At 44.0% G+C, this 15,875-nt stretch overlaps 2 protein-coding genes across 2 annotated transcripts in view; one reads left to right on the forward strand and one right to left on the reverse strand.

Annotated features, from left to right (window-relative positions):
* PPP2R3A (protein phosphatase 2 regulatory subunit B''alpha) overlaps positions 1-15,875 on the forward strand; it is a 767,863-nt gene that overhangs the window by 566,059 nt on the left and 185,929 nt on the right. The gene's annotated exons all lie outside the window — the stretch shown is intronic.
* DBR1 (debranching RNA lariats 1) overlaps positions 1-15,875 on the reverse strand; it is a 31,164-nt gene that overhangs the window by 9,669 nt on the left and 5,620 nt on the right. The window contains exons 3-7 of the mRNA XM_050965539.1: positions 10,260-10,340; positions 9,366-9,451; positions 6,447-6,671; positions 5,022-5,102; positions 2,194-2,339 (exon numbers count right to left, since the gene is read on the reverse strand). Of these exons, the coding sequence (XP_050821496.1) occupies positions 2,194-2,339; positions 5,022-5,102; positions 6,447-6,671; positions 9,366-9,451; positions 10,260-10,340 (619 nt within the window). The remainder of the gene's footprint in view (positions 1-2,193; positions 2,340-5,021; positions 5,103-6,446; positions 6,672-9,365; positions 9,452-10,259; positions 10,341-15,875) is intronic.

A 15,875-nucleotide genomic window follows, 5' to 3' on the forward strand; every position in this document is an offset into this window, starting at 1 on the left:
CCAGTGGTTGGACCTTGTTTGGGCCCAGGTCTGGAGGAAGTTCTTCAGCTTCCCCCCTATTGCTAGGACTCTGCACCCAGAGCTTTGTACACAAGGGCTGAGTCCCCAGTGGAGTGGAGTTCTTTACGAGGTTTCCCTACCTTGTCAGGACTCACCAAGTACAGATCCTTCCCACTCACGTCTACACAGAAGGAGCTGGCAATGTTAGGCTGAGTTGGAGCCTGAACCCTGCCTGGGGCTCAGGTGCTCCGAGTTGTTCAATAGGGCTAACATCAACATTTGCTAAGGGAAGATTCCCCTATTGTACATGAAGTTGAGGGCCACAGACTGTCCCTATAGCACATGTGCTGCAAAGAACAGCTGCACACTTTAAGTGTCACAGGACTTCCTTTAAGCCTCCAGCATCTTGCTGCTTTCCTCTAGCAGCAGCCTATCAGGAACAACATTCTCCAGCTGCTAGAGAGAGCAAATAACTGAAGGCTGAATGATGGTCAGACTCTCATAAGCAAGGATGGGGGCATTATCCAAAGTTTTACTGTTATCTCCATCTACTGATTGGGGGGACTATAGCCCAAACAACTGGACTAACATGGAAGACCAAAGAGAAACTGATTTTTCAATCAATAAAGAATTTCACTGAAACAAGCCAGCATAATCAGGAACAGGAAAGTCACAACTACTGGGGGAAAAAACTGAACTTGTACTTTAAGTAACAATTGGCTGCATTTTCTATTGTGATGATACAGGCAGCCCAATGTACACATATGGGCTGCCCCATTTTTTCAGTTTCGTGTAAGACTGTTTCCAGTCTAGCAGCAGCAAAGGTGGGGACTCAGCTCTACACATTTCTTCAAAGCAGCATAACTTTCAAAGTCCGAGACCATTTAAATGCTTAGGTGGACAAACACAGCATTTTAGTCTCTAAAACTGGTTAGCTCTTTGCCACCAGGACTAATGAGAGCTCACATTTTTACAATTTTTGCAGCCATTGCAGCAGTGAACATCAGCCACCCAGGCTATGGCTCTGAACACACAGTTTCTCTAGAAACTGCAACATTAACAACCTCTCTCAGAACACTATCCTTGCCATCAGGGATGTTACCTCCCTATATACCAACATCCCTCACAATGACAGAATTGCTGCCTGTCTGAAACACCTACAAGACAGCAGCCAACACTCAGATATTCACTTCAAACACATCACCATACTCATCTATTTCATCCTCACCCACAACTTTACATTCAACAAACACATAACTTGTCCAAACCAGGGGACCAGTCATGGGTATTAGGATAACTCCCCAATATGCCATACAGCCCAATGGATCTAGAACCCAGGCTAGTAGAGCTGCCAAGTAGCTGGCATCTCCATGTGCCAACCAACAGCAGCTGTAACCAGCTTGCACTCTACTGCCCACAAACCACTGTGGACACAGACCATGGGAAGTCCAACTCCTGGTTCCCGATACGTTTTTATAGGACAGGGACCCAAAGGGGTATTCCAGGGAATGTCCAGGCAACAGTGTCGATCTCTTGTAGCTGCCGTGACCATTCCTGCTTCTGAACTCCAGGCTTCATCTTTGGCTTGATTTGGACTTTGCCTCCTGACTTAGAACCTGAAACCTGACACAGACTCTGACCCTTGACATTGACCCTGGCCTGGAACCTGAGGCCTCAACCTCAGGTTTCCCTCTTCTTTGACCTATGGTCCCAACTGCCCTTGTTGGGATTTTGACAGTTTGTCTGGAGCACTCTCCCACATGGTGGAGGCCTACCCTGGGGGAACATGAAGGCAGTCGGCCACTCCCTGCCTGGCATGCCCTTGAGGGTATTTGAGATGGCAGAATGGGTTGACCACTCCCAGGAAAACCACCCCATGCTTCGAGCCCAAGCATCACAGCTCGCAACAGAGAATCAAGCTCTGCACAGGCAATCCACCCAGTTCCATGATGAAAATGTGGCTCTGTGGGCCCATCTGGCATAGCACGCCACAGATAACCAGATGCTACAAAAGATGGGGGCCTGGCTGCAGGATGAGAATGCTACACTATGCACTGACTGTGCACCCCAGGCCCCCAATTAAAAGATATTACCTCACCCACCCTATCTCTAATATTCCAAATCTCCCTTTTCAAACGTATATGCATATTTTCAATAAAAAGAAAGCCTAAACCCAATACTCATTTTACTTACTTTGCATGGAGGCCATTGTTTTCAGGCATGTTCCACGCGTTTGAAGTCACGTTAATAAGATTGTTAGTAGCCTTGAGAACAGCAAGCCATTCAATGTCATATTCCAGAGAATCAGATGCGTTGGGGTCATGGTCTATATCTATTACCTGAGAAAAACAATATTGACAAATGAGGCATTTAATTCAACCTGACAGGAAGACATCATTCTATCTTTAAGCATTATCTTCAGGCAATCAGTTCTTAATTAAAAGCTCAGTATACCTGCCCACTGAATAAGGCAGGGGTTCTGTGAAAATAGTAGTATGTGATCATGTAATTAGAGACTATCATAACGCATATGCACAAGGAGGCTGAATTAAGGCTGCACAGGCAACATGAATTCTAGCATTTCCTAACCTTTTGAGTGCTTGACTTTAAAAATAAAGTTAAAAGTTGAAAACAGTTTGTGGGCAATATATTCACGAATCTGCCCAGGTGGGTGCATCTGAGATACAGACTAACAAGCAGAAGTTACTTTTTAGTCCATTTGTTTTCACCAATCCCAAACTGGTTTGTTTAACCCTTCCCTCAAAAAAAGGAAGGCAGTGGGGAAAGAACAGTTGCATCTCCCAAGAACTGCATTTATAGAACTATCCAACCTATAATGTTTGGCAAAATATGAACAGAGCTGCTTTTCTCTTTCAGCCCAAGAAGGGGATTCATAGGGTAAGGAACATCCCCTGTTTTAAAGGATTCTGAAAGAGATCCTGGGCCTTTTGAAGATAGCCTTGAAAACACAGAACTGATCACTGGTGTTGTATTAGTCACTGATTTTTCTCTATACTAGTACTAGCCATTAATAATCTTCCTTACAGTTATGTGTAGGATTGACCTTGGGCAATGGTCTTGATATTTGGTTGTAAAGCAGTGCATATCCTGAGCAGTCTGTGTGGCTTCTTGCCACAAAAGGTAAAGCTCATTAGCTGGAGAGACAGAATGATCTAGTGGACTAATAGCCAGGAACCCCAATGTTCTATCTCCCATCTCTGAACCAGACTATGTCTCTGGTTTTAGTCAAGTTCAAAACTCCAGACTACAGAAAGGCACGCTTGTAGACCGCTGAAAACCCACTTGGCCCTGTTTGTAGGAAGCCAAGTCTTTAAGAATTAATCTATTACTTCTAATGCAGAGTGCCTCATGATGCATCTGCCAGGGAACACTTTCTTCAGTACCAATTTAATTCTCCAGTCCCTGACATACCTCAATCATTAGCCCGGTTCCTGCTGCTATTACCCCAGTAAAACAGGTTGATGTGACAGTATTTGCATAGCAACTGCTGAAGCTTCTGCCAAAGAAGGAATAACTATCCTCTTGATTAAAGCATCTCACCCCACTGAAGGAAGGGGACATGTCCATGAACCAGTGGCAGATTCGGGGCTGTGGGTGCAGCAGGCCTGGGTCAGGTAATCCACTTTCCACCTCCCCTAGAAATAAGCATGGGATTCAGCCCACACTGCAAGTTCAGGAAGTGGCTGAGGTCCACCACTTTCAGACATTTGGCAGCTTGAGTTGTTTTTTGTTTGTGTGTCTTTCCCAGAATGGGGCTAAGTTTCCCAATGGGGCAGGATGAGATGGAGGAGGATACTCTGGCTGAGCAGGGATTGAGGAAGTTTGACTGGCAGTAGTACATAGAAGAGGGGGTTCTTATGTGAAGGAGAAACTGGAAGAAACTGTACTGTATTTCTGGCAAGCTTAATTTTGTTGATTGTCTGTATCAGTTTGTCTTGTATTTTGGGGCACGGACCATTTTCTTTTCCATTTATATAGTGCCCAGCGCAATACAATCCCAATGCCAGGTAGGGCCTTTAGGCCCCAGAGCAATACAAGTTCTAAAAAGTCCACTACAGATAGAAGGAAAAAGTCCTCTTTTGGGTACTGTGAGATATTGAATTCAATAAGATGTCTGGATTGGATTGTCTTTTAGGATTTCTCCGGAATTTCATACCAAATAATTGTCCTTAAGGGGTTGTGCACTGGATCACCAGCTACTTTTCCACCCTACCCTGGTCAAATTCTCATCCCACAATCACCTGACCACAGTATCATGAAATAAGGGAGGGGGGAAAAAGCCTGTTCAGGGGCTCTCCCTCACCAGGACAGACTCAGGAAGTTCACTTTCCTCAAATGGGGGATCTTGCCTTTTTCCCTTAGGCTCATGTTTCAGGCATTTTACCGGGGCCTTCAGTTACTTAGCTACTGCCTCCAAAGACAGAAGAATACATGTGGCTATACAGTGGCACCAGGGCACAGCCCATAGTGAGGTGGGGTCCATTGTTGCACCTTCCCAGGAAAGAGGTATTAAGTCACAATACATCACAATTCCCTCCACAACCCCACTTGCTTCAAGAAGAGGGGTGGGAGAGAAAAGTAATTTAATTCTGATCTATACCAGCAGCAAGTTACCACTACACACGCTCCACTGGTCAGCATGTTTTGAGGGGTCAGAGCAAAAGCTCCACATATTCCCCCATCCTCATGCTCTATAGTAGTAATAAGTAAATACACAGTGCCCCTCATTCCTGTATCCTGCTACAAAGTCCTGGCAGTTTGTACAGAGGCATATGGAGGGATTCTTATGACCCCCTATTCCTCTGTGCAGACCAAGAGAGGATCCTCTTAATTTTCCACTACCCCATTAAATCCTCTTTCTATACATGAGCAGCAACTGTGAGATTTAACTCTCTGGGGATGGAAGAATCATTCTTCAGCTTCCTGCTGAACTGTGAACTCCCTAGCCCAGATGTATAAAGTACTAAATGGTAGTAGATGACCACTTACGGTGGTCTTACCTGCAGGAAGTCTCTGTGTGGCAGACATTTATCCAGAGCCAAAAATTTTGTTGCTTTTGGCAGCTGTCCTTCAATGTTTGCCTAGGAAACAGGAATGAAACCATTACTGGCAATGCTGAAGATTCCCTGAAATATGACCTTTCTAATAACCAAATTATACATGGAGATTCCAGGGCAGAATTTAAACATTTTCTATTAAAACTGAATATTCCAAAGTTCCTGGAGATAAAAAAGGAAGACTGCGGTAAAAAGAGGGAGAGCTTGAGCTGAAGTCAGAGGAAACTGGAGTAGATGACAGCAACAACACTGGGGGGGAGACGCAAGTCTCCTTCAGCTGAAGCAATCAGGTTTAATCAAGCACACAGACCTTGTCTACGCTACAGACTAAATTGCCCACTGCATTCACCGCAGCAGCAGGCACCGACTTAACAGGTCTAGTGAAGAAGAAATAAGTCAACAGGACAGCATTCTCCAGTCTACTTAATTAATCCACTTTAATGTTAATAGGAGAGCATCTCCTGTCAACACAGCATTAAATCAATGTAAATTACATCAACTTAGTTACATAAAACTTACCTAGCATAACGGATTGACTTACATCGCTAGTGTAGACTAGGCCACAGACTCAGAACCTCGGAAGGGGCTATTCTCATAAAGGACAAAAAGATTTGCCAAGGCAGAAAGCTCTAGAGACACAAGAGCTGTCAACTGTTTGTGATTTTGATACTGTTTGAAGTTTACCAACTGTTAAGGAGCACAAAGAGAATGTAGCCAATGATTTTCCTAGTTTGCATTACTCTGCTTGACAAGAAACTAGTAAATAAACCAACAGGTCTAAACCTAGCAGGTTTTCTGGCTTTGTCTGGGCTACTCATGAACTCTCCCTGTCTGCTCTGACCCTTGCCATATCTCAGGCATCAAAAAAAATACCTGGTTATTTGAGACGAGTATCTTCCCTGAATTGCTCTCTGCCCTCCTTTCACTATATTTACAGACTATGTCCTTCACAAAGTGAAAAATCCAGCTATTTTTAAAATTAAATATAATTTTCTTGTTCAGCAACTCAACTTGTTTAGTGACCATCAGGGCAGAGTAATTTATAGTTTTAAGCCAATCTTTTTCAAAACAAAGTAATAGTTCTACAAATAGCTTCAAAAAGTATCTTATGTCTTATAAACAGAATAAGTTATAACATTCTCTGTCTTCATGAGTTAAGAGTCTTTAGATTATGTTAAATCTTTGATTATTAGGGTGAATTAATAGTTACTTAATATAGGTAGGAGTTCTTTCTGTAAGCGATATGAAAATACATTTATAAAAGAAAAGCAAATAAGTTTTTACAAAGAGAAAAATGCTTGTGTGGATCTGGCTACTGGCATCAGAAACCTGAGATATATACATGACATACTTTTGTTTATTTGTTACCTGATGTTGCATTAAAGCTGCAAATTTTACATGAAGATGTGCTGAGAACCAATACGTGGGTTGAAAGTGCTGCAGAAGCTCTGAAGCAGCAGGGCTTCCCAATGTATTGTTTTCCACTTCTTGGCGGAAAAAAGATTTCATTTTAAGAAGCTGTTTCTTGTTTCCATAGTGATAAATACTTCTTGGCCAATCATGTGACATAAATATATCCATAGGATGCTTTAGCTAAAAAGCAAAAAATAAACATAGGAAAAGAACAGCACTTGAATGAATACCAATGAAGGGAGAGCATACTTGATTCTTTTTGTCTGACCAAAGTGGATTTTGACTGACAGTCTTACTTTCTAAACACTGAGGTTATACCACTGGATGCAATCTTCCAGAGTGCCACTGAGTTTGATCTTGCGTTCTCTAAACTCTATGGTTTGTGCGCCATTTTTCTTGCTTTCCTTGGGACAGGTAAGCCAGCCTTTAGTGCACAGTATCATTTTGATATCTCTCCTCAGAGGCAAATGTCAAGCAGTTATAAGGCCACAAGAATTTCTAAAATTATAGCCATATAATAAGTGCTATATACAAAGCAAATTCACACAATAGAAAACGTTGGAAGAAAGTATCACTATACTTGAATTATAGTTATTACAAACATAAGTTAGTTATATTCTATTGACATACATTATCTTCTCTGAGCTGGCAAGCTACTTAAGCATGGGTGAGATTCCCTGTGTTACTCTCAATCCCCATCTATGCTATTTTCTTGAAGTATTTTAGCTATCCCCTGCTTAAAGGCATAATAATTTTTCCATCTCCAAGCCTGTGATTTTTCTAGCACCATGCTCAGAGATTTTCATAGTGCAATAGGTCAGTTTCATTCTTTTGCAACTTGGGAAAGTTCTGAGCTGCAGCAGAAGCAGTCACTCATTCATTCTGGCTACATCTACACTACAGAGCCTATGTTGGCACAACGACATTGGTATAGTCCCCTAGTGCTGAAATAAATTCTGTCAGTATAGTAACATGACCTCCTAGGACATTAACTATGCTGACAGAAGTCCTCTTCTGTCTGCATAACTGTCTACACTGGGGCTTTTGTCAGCATAGCTATATAGCAAAGGTTGTGTTTTGGTTTGGGGTTTTTTTTTGTTTTTTTGTTTTGTTTTTTTTTAAAATACCTCTGATCAACATAGCCATGCTGATATAAGTTTTAAATGTAGACCAGGCCTCCCAGTGGCTACAGGAGGATTAGGTTAGGAGGCCAAGTATCAGAGGGATAGCCGTGTTAATCTGTATCCACAAAAACAATGAGGAATCTGGTGGCACCTTAAAGACTAACAGATTTATTTGGGCATAAGCTTTCATGGGTAAAAAACCCACTTCTTCAAATGCATGAAGTGAAATGCCCAAATACATTTGTTAGTCTTTAAGGTGCCACAGGATTCCTAGGTTAGGAGGGACCATCCTCCCCCATCAGAGCTATCAGCAGTCTCTGAATGGGATCAGAGGAAAAGTATTCCTTTTACCTTCCAGGATTCAGAGATGGATCTTTTGGGGAGTGATTGGGACCGCCTTCAGTGCTGGAAAATCACGAAATGCAAGTTATATTGATGCTTCCCACACCACGTTAACAGTCTCTGAAGGAATGGCAGTAGGTATTGAGAACAACAGTACCTTACCTTCCCTAACCAAGAATGCCATTCTCTGTACCCAGCACAACTCCAATGGAACACTCCTATTCACACAGTCCAACAAACTCATTGTACTCCATGCAGCATGACTATTCTGGGGAGTATTCGCTGCTGGTTTGCAGAGATCCCACTTCACAAAAAGGCTGAGGGAGGGACAGTACTGTGATCTCAGTCACTCCCTCCTTAGGGTAGGGATCAAAGGAAGCAGAGTTAAGGTTACATGGGAAGTGTCACCTTAGCTCTGCATTTCCTTCAGGGAACCTGAATGCTCCCTATACTATATGGACACGAAACTGAAACCTTGTCTTAGTCAGGAAGAAACTTCTAGGGTTTGCAGGGGAGAAGCTACAAGCTCCAGTGCTGAAAGCTCACTAGCGTCTGCTGAAGCGCTGTAGCTTTAACAGAGGCTCCTCCCATTTGAGGAACCATGACAGCCTGGAAGAGCAGATATGGCACTTGAGAGGTCGCCCTGCCCAAGAATACAGGTACCCTTGTGCTGGCGTGAGAGAGACTAAAGAGAGACATGAAGGTCCTCCTTCCACCCCACCCACAGACATCTTTGCTCCTGCCATACCCTCACACACCTCAGGGAAGTTGAGGCAGGTATCCCTGCTCCCCCTTCCAGGCCTTCTCCCAAAACACACTGAATTAAATACTCAGGAAGTTCCTGAGTTTTGTTTGCAAGGAATTAAGGCTGATTAAGTAGCATTCCCCTCTTCCCACACAAAGGGCCAGTTGATGCCACACCTTTTAACTATACCCCAGTCCCAACACAGTACATCTCTGCTAACAATGCTAGACTCTGCATCACTACAGGAAATGTCCTTCAGTTTCCAACTGAAACCTATTAGTTTCCCTCAGATGCTAAAATAAAATCTTAGCTACAGCCTCCAGCTTTCCCAATAATGTGCATGCGTTAAGTGTGCAATGTAAGCCCCCTTGAATATTTCCTGATATTGCAGAGGGTGTAATTAAGGATTTGCATCATGCTGTGAGAGAGACCTGTGTGATGTGTTTCTTTATCAACTGAAGAAGGCAGTCTTGAGATAATGCAGAGACTAGTGACTAGGCCTGTAGGATTACCCTTCTATTGCGAATAGCAGAAGCAAACTTTGATTGTGTCAATGGAAACAGATAATGTAAATTCGAATCACCAACATGCTCATCTCTAGATTAGCCTAATCTCATGCAGTATTATCTACCCTCTTTTTTTAAAAAAAGCTTTTCTCCCCACCTGTTTGAGTTTGAAGACTTCAATATTCCTCACATGGTACGCACTCCTTACAGTCTGCTGATTGTATGGAGGACACTCAAAATGACCTGAAACATACCAAGAAAAACTGGTCACACAAGAGATTGGTTTCAGAGTAGCAGCCGTGTTAGTCTGTATCCACAAAAAGAACATGAGTACTTGTGGCACCTTAGAGACTAACAAATTTATTTGAGCATAAGCTTTCGTGGGCTACAGCCCCACTTCATCAGATGCATGCAATGGAAAATACAGTAGGAAGATATATATATATATATATATATATATATATATATATATATACACACACACACACACACACACACAGAACATGAAACAATGGGTTCCTAGAGGGAGCAAGGGGAATTAAATTGCAAGGAGTGAGCCTGTCTTGGGGTGTTCAGAGCGTTAAGTGGGGGAATAAAGCCTTGAGACTCTGAAGCTCTGAAATTCAAGTTGAGTCAGTCCCTTGAGATTTATACACAAAACGCCAACTTACATAATCAGTTTTATAGCTAAAACTATTAACTAAAGAATGCTGCCAAAGAAGCATTAGGATGATTGCTACAAAGACTTGTACATCCACTGGAAGCTCTTTTTCTGATCATGACTGCCAAAGTATTATGAGCAAGCATTTAGGTGCTGCAGATGTAAGACACCTTTGCTGGTGTCAATGGCTGTTTTCAGCTTGAAGAGTCTGCACACAAACACATGGACTCAACTGTGGGAATCTGTTCACAGGCAACTTTGGAGAACTTCTAAATTCTCCAACACACACACTATAAATAGAACATCTAATAAAAAGAGCATGGAATTTTAATTGCAAGATGTTTCTGAATGTATATGTTAATAAAAAGTCAACGTTACATAAAATATTACCTTTTTTGTAATCATGAGATTTGAAAATGCCAGAAATTCCACCAATTCTTACACCACGATATTTTACTACGCCTGCATAACCTAGAATGACAAGAGATTAAAATAAAATTCTCTGCATATCAGGAAAACAGGGAGCTTTCAGGAATTGTAATCTAGTCTGTTCAACTTTAACACAATGTGCATTAGGTACAAAAGAACTAGTTCAGATAAAATAACTCATCCAGAACTATTGTTCTAATGAGATACATTGTAGAAAATGTTCACTTGCCTCTGCATTACTTCCAATTCCAGACAAAACCTATCATTGTAGAAAGCAATTTTTGTATTTCTAATCTGCCCAAAACAATTGAAGTCATTCACCTAGCAGCACCACACATTTTCATTATTCTTTACAAATAAAATAAAATTAAGTCTTACAATTTAAGACTGACAAAAATAAAAGCACAAGGCAAGTCAGTCATTTGGGGATAACTGAAGGTGAAAAGCAAGGATTGATTGAAGATTTTTAAAGAGAAATTTGAAGGATAAGAAATACTTGGCAGAAGCAAACATGGAGACTTTCAGTCACACAGAGCATGAAAGATGACCAAAAAAAAAGTAAGATGAAAAGAAGGGAGCAGTAAAGAGAAATATTTTAGAAGATGAGATGAGATTTAGGAGTGGTAGAATTATAAGAACGGTCATACTTAGACCATCAAGCCCAGCATCCTGTCTTTCAACAGTGCCAGATGCTTCAGAGCAGTGGTCACCAACCAGTTGATTGCAATTGACTAGTCAAACCTGGAGTCTCTGCCAGTCGGTCGTGATCTCCAGCCACTAAAAGTCCGGTGGCGCAGCACGTCTAAGGCAGGATCCCTGCCTGCCCTGGTCCCCAACCACTCCCGGAAGCGACTGGCATGTCTCTGCGGACTTGGGGGGGGGGGGTGGCTCCGCATGCTGCCCCCTCTCCCAGCGCCAACACTGCAGCTCCTGTCAGCCAGGAACTGTGGTCAATGAGAGCTGCGAGGGCGGCACTTGCTGCCCCTGGGGAGAGGGGGGGGAAAGAGGAGGGAGAGCAGCAGATGTCCACACGTGCCACCTCTGCAGCTCCCATTGGCCGCAGTTCCTGGCCAATGGGAGCTGCAGAGTCAGCACTGGGGGTTGGGGCAGCAGCAGTGCATGGAGCTGCCTTCCCCCTCCCCAGTCCACAGAGACATGCCAGCCACTTCTGGGAGCGGCATGGGGCCAGGGCAGGCAGGAGCCTGCCTTAGCCCTGCTGCACCGCCAACCGGGAGCCACCTGTGGTAAGCACCTCCCAGACAGAGCCTACACTTCACATCCCTCCTGCACCCCAACTCCCTGCCCCAGCCCAGAGCCTGCACCCAAACTCCGTCCCAGAGCTTGCATCCCTCATCCCCTCCCGTACCCCAACCCCCTGCCCCAGCCTGGAGCCTCCTCCTGCACCCAAACTCCCTCCTAGAGCTTGCACCGCTCACCCCCTCCTCATGCCAACCCCCTGCTACAGGCTCAGCCTGGATCCCTCTCCCCCACTCTGAACCCCCTGGCCCCAGCCTGCACCCCCTCCGGCACCCCAACCCCCTGCCCCATCCCAGTGAAAGTGAGTGAAGGTGTGGGAGAGCAAGCAATGGGGGTGGGGGGAATGGAGTCAGTAGGGTAGGGCCTTGGGGAAGGGGCTGGGTAGATCCTGGGTTGATCTTAAATTCAGAAAGTGATCTTGTGTGTAAAAAGGTTTGAGACCACTGATTCAGAGGAAACTAAGAGAACAGAACAATCATCAAGTGATCTATCCCCTGTTGTCCAGTCCCAGCTTCTGGCAGTCAGAGGCTTAGGGACACCCAGAGCATGAGGTTGTGTCAGTGACCATCTTGGCTAATAGCATTGGTGCACCTATCCTCCATGGTCTTATCTAATTCTCTTTTGAACCCCATTATAGTTTTGTTGCCAGGGGATGTCGTTAAGCCAAGTGGGTTTTCTCTCCCCTTTATTATAAACCTTTAGTTTTAAACACTGAAGGATTGGCTGGCAGCATAGTATTTTGGTAAGATCCAAACTTATACTGACCTGGTAATGTGGCTGACCCTTTGGGGTCAGAAGAACATTTTGTATATGTGAGCAGTTTTGTTTTTGAAAACAGTTCTCACAGTACTGGACCTAGGTGTGGACTGGGAGCCAGAAAATTGAAATGCAATAAAGGTGGCTGTGTGATTTCTTTTTTGCTTCTTGATAACCAGTGTGGGGAATCAGAAGCACAGTTTGTGACTGGTTGGGGAGTTTAACTTCCCACTGTGTTACTCACAGACTGGTGGGTATTTGCTCTCCCTTTTGCAGCATGCCCTGACCTTAGCATTTCCAGTGAGGCCTGCCCCAGGCACCACAGGTCACATTGGTGTAGTTAACATAGAACCGGATCATTTGGGTTTTGGATCAGAATCCCATGCTATTCAAAATTTGAAATTTAAAACTGAGAGTGTCAAAGGTTAAGGTTAGTCACAATGAGTGATTCACAATCAAAACTGCAAGCCCCAAGAGTCAGCATCTTCAGCATGAGAGAGAAATGGAGAACTTCGAATGCAAGAGAAGCAAGCCTTGGCCCAGCTGGAAAAAGAAGCTGTGGAGAGAGCCAGGCGAGCTGAGGAAAGAACTAAGCAAGCTGGAGACAGAGAAAATCTCACAGGAGGCGAATGGATCTGCTGCAAGCTGAGACCGATGCTGCCAGACTTAAACTCCAAATCAAAATAATAAAAGAACAGCAGGTACCATGTTATCCTGGAATCTCAGCTCCCCTCTACAGCAATAATGGAGATAGAGACTGTTCAGTTTATAAGAATGTTGGTATGTCGTTTAATAATGATGTGGTAACTATGTTAATCAGGGTAATGTCATAACCCAGTCCCAGATAAAGTATGAATGTGAATCCTCTGTATGTTGTCTGTAACAGGCAGATTTGTGTTTAACCAGGTATGCTATAACAAGGAAGAGAGTGTCTCAAGCCTTGGGATTGTGGAAAATAGCTGTTTGTCCAGTCAGAAAAGCAGTTTATATGGTGAAGAAATTTCTGAATGTCTGTCTAATATCTCAGAAATAAATCTGGAGTTAAATGAAGCACAGAAAGAAGCTCAGGAAAACATTTCTTTAGCGAAAATTAGAGTTGATGGTCAGCGTGAAGCCCTAAGTGAGGAAGGAAAGGAGAGATTTCTAGTGAGTGATGGATTGCTGGCAACTGAAGTTCATAAAAGTGAGACTGAACAAAGTAAAAGTTATTTGCTTAAAGTAACTCAGTATGATGAGCCACTGTTTGTAGAAAGCAATAGTTTATCTGTTGAAGAAAAAACTGTTTCCAATTCTTTGTCTGTTGCAAATAGCAGTGTGCCTAATGAAGCAGAATGTACTTCCAAGTCCTTTGTCTGTGGAGCAGACAGAAGGTGCTGGTCAGCCTATGATGGTTAAGGAGATTTCATTTGTCCCAGAGTGGTTCTGGACTTGACTGAAACCCAAGAAGGAAGCGTTCCTAAGCTTGTGTGGGGTAACCTGCATTTTACCAGCGAGGAAAGCTGCAGAGGGAAAGAGTGGCTCTAACCCAGGCCTTCCATACAGATGCACAACCCCGATGTGGCCCTCAGGCCAAAAAGTTTGCCCACCCCTGGATTACAAACTGTCAGGAACAGTATCCCTGATGAGGTCACAGCATGCCTGGTGGCTGAGCTTTGTGACTTTGTCCTCACCCACAACCATTTCAGATCTGGGGACAACTTATATCTTTGAGTCAGTGGCACTGCTATGGGTACCCACATGGCCCCACAGTATGCCAACATTTTTATGTCTGACTTACAACACTTCCTCAGCTCTCATCCCCTAGTGCCCCTCCTCTACTTGCACTACACTTATGACATCTTCATCATATGGATGCACAGAAAGGAGGCCCTTGAAGAATTCCACCTGGATTTCAACAATTTCCACCCCACCATCAACCTCAGCCTTGACCAGTCCATGCAAGAGATTCGCTTCCTGGACACTACAGTGCAAATAAGTGATGGTCACATAAACACGACCCTATACCGGAAACCTGCTGACTGCTATACTTACCTACATGCCTCCAGTTTCCATCAAGGATACATCACACGATCCATTGTCTATAGCCAAGCCCTAAGATACAACCGAATTTGCTCCAATCCCTCAGAAAGAGACAAACACCTACAAGATCTTTATCAAGCATTCTTAAAACTACAGTTCTTACCTGGGGAAGTGAGAAAACAGACTGACAGAGTGAGAAGGGTACGGAGAAATCACCTACTACAGGACAGGCCCAACAAGGAAAACAACAGAACACCACTGGCCATCACGTACAGCCCCCAGCTAAAACCTCTCTAGCGCATTATCAACGATCTACAACCTATCCTGGAAAACGATCCCAACTCTCACAGACCTTGGGAGGCAGGCCAGTCCTTGCTTGCAGACAATCCCCCAACCTGAAGCAACTACACACTACACCACAGAAACACCAATCCCTGTAGCAAACCTCATTGCCTACTCTGTCCCCATATCTGCTCTAGCGACACCATCAAAGGACCCAACCACATCAGGCACACCATCAAGGGCTCATTCACCTGCACGTCTACTAATGTTATATATGCCATCATGTGCCAGCAATGTCCTCCTGCCATGTACATTTGCCAAACCAGACAGTCCCTACATAAAAGAATAAATGGACACAAATCAGACATCAGGAATGGTAACATACAAAAGCCAATAGGTGAACACTTCAATCTTCCTGGACAGTCTATAACAGATTTAAAAGTAACTATTCTTGAACAAAAAAAATTCAGAAACAGACTTCAAAGAGAAAAACAGCAGAACTAAAATTCATTTGCAAATTTAACACGATTAATTTGGGCTTGAATAGGGACTGGAAGTGGCTGGCTCATTATAAAAACAGCTTTGCCTCTCCTGGAATTGACACTTCCTCATCTATTATTGGGAGAGGCCTACATCCACCCTGATTGAGGTACTCCCTTCTCTTCATGTGTCATTATATAATGCCTGCATCTGTAACTTTCACTCCATGCATCTGAAGTAGTGAGGTTTGTTACCCACGAAATCTTATGCCCAAATAAATCTGTTAATCTTTAAGGTGCCACTGGACTCCTTGTTTTTGTGGATACAGACTAATACAGCTACCCCCTGATACTTCTCACCCTTTAGAGCAGGGATCGGCAACTTTTGGCACGCGGTTCGCCAGGGTAAGCACCCTGGCTGGCCAGCCAGTTTGTTTACCTGCCATGTCTGCAGGTTCGGCCAATCACATCTCCCACTGGCTGCCATTCGCTGCTCCAGGCCAATGGGGGCGGTGGGAAGCCGCAGCCAGCACATCCCTCATCCCGTGCTGCTTCCCGCAGCCCCAATTGGCCTGGAGCAGCAAACCGCGGTCAGTGGGAGCTGCAACTGGCCAAACCTGCAGACGCAGCTGTCATAAACAGATAGCTAAGGGTTAATGTCTCTTTCACCTGAAGCACCTGACCAGAGGACCAATCAGAAAACCGGATTTTTTTCAACTCTGGGTGGAGGGAAGTTTGTGTCTGAGTCTTTTGTCTGTCTGCCTGCTTTCTCTGAGCTTTGGAG

This window comes from Gopherus flavomarginatus, chromosome 8 (genome assembly GCF_025201925.1).
Source record: "Gopherus flavomarginatus isolate rGopFla2 chromosome 8, rGopFla2.mat.asm, whole genome shotgun sequence".
Taxonomy (NCBI): Eukaryota; Metazoa; Chordata; order Testudines; family Testudinidae; genus Gopherus; species Gopherus flavomarginatus.